Genomic DNA, 8,400 nt, shown 5'->3' on the forward strand with positions numbered 1-8,400 from the left:
ATGTCTAAGAACTCATCCTTAGCAAATAATCTCAGTAAATCAATCTAATGTGTACACCAAGAGGTGTAAATGAGATGTGAATGAGAATCACAGAGTTATTTATAAAAGAAAGAGACTGGAAACAATCTAAAGACCCAGCAATAACTATATGAGTTATGGAACATGCATACAATAAAATACTCTGGAGCTGTCAAGAAGAATATGAACCCTTGCTGGATAGCTCAGTTGGTTAGAGCATTGTCCCGAAGTGCAGAGGTTGTCAGTTCGATCCCTGGTCAGAGGACATACAGGAATAGATTGAATTCCTGTCTCTCTCTCTCTCTCCCTTCCTCTCTAAAAATAAATTTAAAAAAAGAATATGATACACCTTTATGTAATGATATAGACATGAGGTATAGGTTATTGAACAATATAATCTCATTTATATAAGAAAATGTAGGTGTGTTAAAAGTCTAGAAGGATAGATAGAAACTGTTATCAAGGGCTGTCTCTGCCAGGACTGTCAATTGCTCTGAATTATGAAATTTTAATATACTATATAATCTAGCAAAAGAAAACCCATGATCATGATGATGATGATGATGTGTGTGTTGGGGGGTGGTTTGATGTGTGTGTGTATGGGGTTTTCTTTTTTTTAAATAAGACCCCTGGCTGGTAAGTACCTTCAAGATTGGAGATTAAAGAACAGCAATATGTGGCAAAGTTGGTCTCACTGGTTTAGAAACCACTGAGTCCCAGCTCTAGGGGTTAGCAACTGTGGGGAATTCTGCTTTGGATAGAAATGATGAGGATTCGTGGAGAGCGGACTCTGGGAAAAGAGACTTGCAAACTCCTTAGTAACAAGAAGGATGAGCGCCTTCGCAGAGTGCTCCAGGCTTTGTATTGTCTATCTGTTGGGTCCACAAGACCACAGGACTGTCCTGCAAGACAGACAGGGCAGGAGTTATCACCCAGGACATGGGTGTAAAGTGGTGCCAGGAGACAGAACAGGAACACAGAAGTCAGGAGTCTAACCTCCTAGCCCTCCCAGCTGCGAAGCTCGAACAAAGTCACGTACATCAAGCTCCTTGCGCATGCCTGCCCCACAACGGGTCTTCATGCGCCCGGCACCTCCTCTTCCAGGTGGGCTCCCTGGGTCCATAGGCTACTGCTTTATGCTGCTTGCAATCTCTGTACCCTTTTTTGTATCTATTCTTCTTCAAGTACTCTTTGCTGCAGACAAATTCATTGCTTCCTTTCATCCTGGCCCTTTCCACCTTCGTCACAGTGTTCCCTTATCCTAGTATGCTGTTTCCTTACGTTCTTAGCCTCTTCCAATCATACCGCTTGTCCCAACATCCTTCAAGATCGTAACAAATGCCTTCTACATAAGATGCACCAGTCACCTGGACCCATCTGCATTTCCCTCGGGACACAGCACGTCCTGCTTGCATCAGAGTGCTTTGCAGGTGTGTGTTTTGTCTCTGGACCAGAGTGGAAGCTCTCTTGGGAAGGATGTATGTCTCATTCAGTGTCTCCTCAGTGCTGTCCCACACAGGAGGGGCTCCATGCATTCTGGTGGACGACTGGGGGTGAAAGAATAAGTGAGGGATGATGAGTGTGAATGGAGGGCAGGGTGTGGGCAGATCCCTGTGGCAGTGCTGAAAATGGCAATGGGATTGCAGCCAGCACCTCCCTGGGTGAATAACCTCAGGGCTCAGCTCCTCCAGGCCCGGCCCACATCATAAAACATCAAGCACTTCCTCTTCAGGGGGCAGGAGGGAGAAGTGGGGTGACTTAGGGGCTGAGCCTCAGCATCTGGGAGGGTTTATAAGTTGGGGCATCAAGCCCTTCAGCACCAGGAACCTTCTTCTTCATCCCCTTGCTCCCTGGACTCCAAGTCTTCCAGCAACATGGCCTTCAACGGCAAGTACGAGATCGAGAGTGAGAAGAATTATGATGAGTTCATGAAGCGCCTTGGTGAGTGGAGTCCTAAGTACACCTTCCCTGGACTGGTCTGCAACAACCAGCACTAGTCCAGCAATCCAGATTTCTGGGGTAAAGTGGGACAGGACTTCATTTATTCATTCATTCACTCCCTCATTTGCTGAGCACTATTCTGTCTCAGGGCTAAGAAGAACCATAAAGACTCTCTGATTTTAGGCCTTGGCCGGTTGGCTCAGCGGTAGAGCGTCGGCCTGGCGTGCAGGGGACCCGGGTTCAATTCCCGGCCAGGGCACATAGGAGAAGCGCCCATCTGCTTCTCCACCCCCCCCCCTTCCTCTCTGTCTCTCTCTTCCCCTCCCGCAGCCAAGGCTCCATTGGAGCAAAGATGGCCCGGGCGCTGGGGATGGCTCCTTGGCCTCTGCCCCAGGCGCTAGGGTGGCTCTGGTCGTGGCAGAGCGATGCCCCGGAGGGGCAGAGCATCGCCCCCTGGTGGGCAGAGCATCGCCCCTGGTGGGTGTGCCGGGTGAATCCCGGTCGGGCGCATGCAGGAGTCTGTCTGACTGTCTCTCCCCGTTTCCAGCTTCAGAAAAAAAAAAAAAAAAAAAAAAGACTCTCTGATTTTAAATCATTTAGGGAATATTAGTATCTCCAATTTACTGATAGAAAATGTGAGGCCCAGAGAAGGTGAATTACTAGTCCAGGGCGACACAGCCAGAAGTTGGTGAAGTAGAGGCTTGATTGGTTTATTCATTCAAACAGTTACTGAACACTTACTATGTGCAAGGGCCAACCCACTGTTACCGATGGGACATCTCAGCTCTTGCCCAAGGTTACACTGTAAATCACTGGCAGGGGTATTAGAACCCAGGACCTTATGAGGAGATGATGGGTGGTATTACCATATCCTGCCCTGTCAGAGGCAGATTAAGGTCAGTTGAGGCCCCTTGTCATTAGAAAAAAGTGTAAAGTTGGGGTTTTGTGGGGCCCTTTGGAAGTCAGGGCCCAGGGTGCACACCTGGAGCGTCCGCCATTAAATCCACCCCTGGGCCTTGTAAAAGGTGACAAGGAATTAGCAGAGACTAGGTATGATGAGCTACTCATTGATTCAGTCATTCAATAAACAAAGGCTTCTTACTATGTTAGGCTCTGTGGGCAGAGAGATCAAAGACCTCACACCTCTTACTGATTGATTTGCAACACTGGTTTTGGGGAACCAGTGAGACTGTGAACTTGACAATCCTGCAGAAATCGTGGTGCTCTATCTAAGTCTGCAGCAGTGCAATTGTCAGGGAATCAGAAGACAGCCCCAGGGACCAGTGCCCTCTGTCCTGGTGTCAGAGAGGCCCCAAGAGCAGTGCCCGTGGAACCTGGGACCCTGGGAGGCAAAAGCCCTTCTGAGTCAGTTCTTAGGAGTAGCCCTGAAGGAACAGTGACTTGGCCTCCCCTGTAACAGTCTAGTGTGGCATTAGAAGTAAGCCAGTCTCAGTTCCAGACCTGATGCTGCGTGGACCCGCCACTGAGATGCTGGGAGGCCCCTTTCCTGCTGGGGGTCTTCCTAACCTGTGAAAGAAGAGCCACAGAAGACAGTCTTGAGGGTTCCCAGGTCCTCCTCATTTCAGAACTTTGTGAGCTTGGCAAGTTTCTGTTATATTTATGTTATGTTACTAGTAGAAGAATAGCTATTCTTTTTTTTTTTTTTTTGTATTTCTCTGAAGCTGGAAATGGGGAGAGACAGTCAGACAGACTCCCGCATGCACCCGACCGGGATCCACCCGGCACACCCATCGGGGGCGATGCTCTGCCCATCAGGGGGCAATGCTCTGCCCCTCCGGGGTGTCGCTCTGTTGCGACTAGAGCCACTCTAGCGCCTGGGGCAGAGGCCAAGGAGCCATCCCCAGCGCCCGGGCCATCTTTGCTCCAATGGAGCCTTGGCTGCGGGAGGGGAAGAGAGAGACAGAGAGGAAGGAGAGGGGGAGGGGTGGAGAAGCAGATGGGCGCTTCTCCTGTGTGCCCTGGCCAGGAATCAAACCCGGGACTTCTGCACGCCAGGCTGACGCTCTACCACTGAGCCAACCGGCCAGGGCAAGAATAGCTATTATTTATTGAGTATCAACTATATGTCACGAGCTTTACAAGACACACTTGAATCCCTGAAACAGCTCTGTGAAATGGGCCTTTTTATCCCCATTTTATGGATTAAAACACTGAGGCTTGGAGAGGTACTTGCCTAAGCTCCATGGCTCATGGTAGAAATGAATTTGAGCTGTTAACTGTCAGGGTAGCCTGCCCCAGCGGAGGCTGGCTTTTTCCCAAAGCCACAGGTTGAAAGCAGGTCTCACATGGCCCTTCTGCTTGTCCCCTGGGCCAGGGCTCCCCAGTGATGCAATTGAAAAGGGCCGTAACTTCAAGATCATCACAGAGGTCAAGCAGGATGGGCAGAACTTCACCTGGTCCCAGCACTACCCCAGCGGTCACTCCATGACCAACAAGTTCACCATTGGCAAGGAGTGCGACATGGAGACCATGGGGGGCAAGAAGTTTAAGGTAAGATGGGCTGGCCACTCCTCCCTCCTTCCCCTGGCTTTTGGCTAACTTCTGGGTCTCAAATATGTCTTCTGGGGCTGCTCCACAAGCTGGGGTGTCTTTCTCTAGTCTAGCATTAAGAGCTTGAATTCCCTGGCCATTTAACCACTACTGGGTTTTAAAGGTATCGTCAATAATAAACAGTATAATGATAATAAACATCGTTAACATTTGCTGAGCTTAATATAAGCTATAGTTGCTGAATAGTCACATGTTAATGCAGTTAGTCCTATGCGGCCACTACAATTATTACCGATTTCGGGGTGGGGGAGTTGGTCTGAGCCATGGGATGAAGTAGCTCGCCCCAATCACACAGCGGGGGCAGGCCTGCAAAACCCAAGCAGCCTGGCTCCACCCTGGACAGTCCAGAGAGTAACAGCCCAGGCCCCAGAACCAGGCTCATCTGGATTCGAAACTGCAATATTAGGGAGCAAAGAAGTGAAAGGTGGTGTTTGTCCTCATCCTACCCAGGCTGGTCCCTCAGGGCATTTACCCATTCGGGTCCCTTCCAGAGCCCCAACCATGACCATGAGTACTTTGCTCCTCAAGGTGCCAATGTGGAGAATAAGTCATAATATTCATATCTGCCACTTAGGCCTTTTAAAAATTTAACGATCTCTCATGATGTCATTCCAGGTCAGCACATACTAATTTGCCTTGTTCTTTTTAATGGCCACACAGTATCCTAAGTATGGAAGTTGCTGTCACTCATTTAACACACCCTCATTGATAGACATTTAGGTTCTTTAAAAGTCTTTTTATTTTTATTATTTTTTTATTTTTATTTTTATTTATTCATTTTTTAGAGAGGAGAGAGAGAGGGCGAGAGAGACAGAGAGGAGAGAGAGACAGAGAGAGAGAAGGGGGGAGGAGCTGGAAGCATCAACTCCCATATGTGCCTTGACCAGGCAAGCCCAGGGTTTCGAACCGGTGACCTCAGCATTTCCAGGTCGACGCTTTATCCACTGGGCCACCACAGGTCAGGCCGACATTTAGGTTCTTTACCAGGGGATAGCCTAGGTGCAATATTCAGAATGGAGGTTTACAATTACAAACAATGCTACAATGCACGCCTTAGACGACATCATCACAACTCTAACAATGATCACAAGTAACCCCGCAGTTAGCACGGAGGCTCACCACGTGCCTGGCACTGTTCTGAGCACTCCATGTATGCCCTATTAAATCCCTACTCCTCACAACAACTCCATGAAGCGGGTCTAGTTACTAACCCGTTTTAGTCATGCATGGCTGGCACAGCAAGGCTGAGTGGCTTGTGCAGGTAATCTGTATCTTTGGTTTATGTAATCGCATACCCACAAGGCACATTAATTCCTAGGGAGGACTGCGGGGGCTGCAGGCAGGCCCATCACCCCTCAGGGGCTGGCCTGCATTTGGGGGCCTCACCAACCGAGACTCAGCGTTATGCTTCTCTTTCAGGCCACTGTGCAGATGGAGGGCGGAAAGGTGGTGGTGGATTTCCCCAACTATCACCAGACCTCGGAGATCGTGGGTGACAAGCTGGTGGAGGTGAGTGTCCTGCTGGGTCCCAGGAGGACTGGAGTGTTTTTTCTGCCCCAGGCATGGCCCCTGAGAGGCGGGCCTCTGGGCAGCTGGCTTTATAAGCACATCCTGTGTGCCAGGCCCCGTGCTCTCATTTGATCTTCACAATAACCCTGGGAGTTAGGGATTTTTCATCTCCATTTTACAGATGAGGAGACTGAGGCTCAGGGAGGCTAAGTGATTAGCAGGAGGGCATATAGCTTTTATGACAGGGGTGGGATTTGTGACTCTGGTGCCCATGCTCAGCGACCTCAGAGGCCCAAGTCTGGAACCCTGTGGGACCCCTCCCAGAGTGTCAATGAAGGACAAGACCAGGTGAACCCTGCAAGGACCACCAACACTCTGCTCCTTGAAGACTTCAGGCTCTTCCTGCTGGATCTTCTGATTCTTCTTTTTTCGAGAAGGCTGGAAATTTGCACTTCTTTGTGAAATCTCCAGTTTATTAAATGTTGGCAATTAATTAAAACGTTTTTTAAAAATACACACACCTGGCCCTGGCCGGTTGGCTCAGTGGTAGAGCGTTGGCCTGGCGTGCAGGAGTCCTGGGTTCGATTCCCGGCCAGTGCACACAGGAGAGGCGCCCATCTGCTTCTCTACCCCTCCCCCTCTCCTTCCTCTCTGTCTCTCTCTTCCCCTCCCGCAGCCAAGGCTCCATTGGAGCAAAGTTGGCTCGGGCGCTGAGGATGGCTCTGTGGCCTCTGCCTCAGGCGCTAGAGTGGCTCTGATTGCAGCAGAGCGACGCCCCAGATGGGCGGAGCATCGCCCCCTGGTGGGCGTGCCGGGTGGATCCCGGTCGGTCGGGCGCATGCAGGAGTCTGTCTGACTGCCTCCCCATTTCTGGCTTCGGAAAAAAAAAAATACACACACCTGTGACTGACCTCTCCCACACTTGGCGCTCTGTAACATAGGTTGGAGGCGTTGTCCTGGGAGGCCCTTCATCTCGCTTCCATTTCTACTCCCCCCACCTCCCAAACACGGGTGACGTTAGAAGGAAGAGCTTGCTGCTTTCCTCTGCTGGATATAAGACCAACTTATGACACATGCACATCATATGACAGCAGGTCTCAGTGGCCTCGAGCCCAGGACATGAAGACATGGGGCCTCCAATGAACAGTATCCTGTTTTATTTTTTTATTCATTTTTTAGAGAGGAGAGAGAGGGGTAGAGAGAGAGAGAGAGAGAGAGAGGAGAGAGAGAGACAGAGAGAGGGAAGGGGGGAGGAGCTGGAAGCATCAACTCCCATATGTGCCTTGACCAGGCAAGCCCAGGGTTTCGAACCGGCGACCTCAGCATTTCCAGGTCGACGCTCTATCCACTGCGCCACCACAGGTCAGGCTGAACAGTATCCTCTTGCCTGCCTCTTCCATAAAGCCTTCTGCTTCCTGAAGGCAGGGACCCCATCTGTCCATCACCGAGCACAGGTGTCCCATAAGTACCTAATGGTGCAGAGTTTGAGTGTGACCTCTTGACCTTGGTGAGTTACGTGACTTCTCTAAACTTCAGTTTTCTCATTTGTACAATGGGGACAACCTCACAGTATTGTTGGGAGGATTCAAGGGGATAATGCAAAGGAAGTGCGTGGTCTGGTGGACTGAAATGAACAGAGAGGTGGCAAGTTATCTTGCAAAGACTCACCTGCCGAGCGAGTACTTCCACTACATTGAGTCTGCACAGTGATTCCTGTAACCAGATGGGAAACAGAGGCTTAGAGAAGTGATACAACTGATTCATTTCTACTCAGGGCTGGGAATGGAGGCCGGTCTTTGGTCTGCTGTGCCCCATGATCACCCTGGGGTCCCTGCACTGAATCCCCGTTCTGGCTGCTTCTTTCAGATCTCCACCATCGGGGGCGTGACCTATGAGCGTGTGAGCAAGAGACTGGCCTGAGCAAGCAGGCAGGGCCCCAAAGCGGCTTCAAAGCCACCAATAAAGCTGGTCCAAGAACAGATATTCTGCTCACTCCAGAGCCTCTTTGTTTTTTTCTCGTGTCGTGGTGGCAGTTTCTGGCTGGGTGAGGGTGGGAAACCCTTGAGGATGGCTACACGGGTCCCACCTTGGTTCTGAGATCCCTGTGGGATCTGTGTCATGGCACAGGGAGCCTTGAATGAGGACTGAATACTCCTGAGCCCCTGCAAAGGGGCCAAAGGCGGTGTGCTCTAAGCATGGTGGGCACACTTCTGTGGACCCCACAGCCCACTCTACCACCCACCACTGTGTGAGCGGAGGTAATCCTTTAAAGAGACAAATGTCACCCATAGGGCTGACACATAAACTCTGAGATGGGCCCCAGGACAAACATATCAGAACTGGTGTGTGTGTGAAATGGGG

The 8,400-nt window shown here is 50.4% G+C and overlaps 1 protein-coding gene across 1 annotated transcript; it reads left to right on the forward strand.

Moving 5' to 3' along the window:
* Positions 1 to 1,763: 1,763 nt before the first annotated feature.
* On the forward strand, positions 1,764 to 8,031 carry FABP6 (fatty acid binding protein 6). The gene is made up of 4 exons (XM_066342388.1): positions 1,764 to 1,959; positions 4,295 to 4,470; positions 5,950 to 6,039; positions 7,906 to 8,031. Exons 1-4 carry the CDS (start codon positions 1,893 to 1,895, stop codon positions 7,957 to 7,959), a joined length of 387 nt encoding a protein of 128 aa, XP_066198485.1. The 5' UTR covers positions 1,764 to 1,892; the 3' UTR covers positions 7,960 to 8,031.
* Positions 8,032 to 8,400: the final 369 nt, after the last annotated feature.

Source organism: Saccopteryx leptura, chromosome 6, assembly GCF_036850995.1.
Source record: "Saccopteryx leptura isolate mSacLep1 chromosome 6, mSacLep1_pri_phased_curated, whole genome shotgun sequence".
Taxonomy (NCBI): Eukaryota; Metazoa; Chordata; class Mammalia; order Chiroptera; family Emballonuridae; genus Saccopteryx; species Saccopteryx leptura.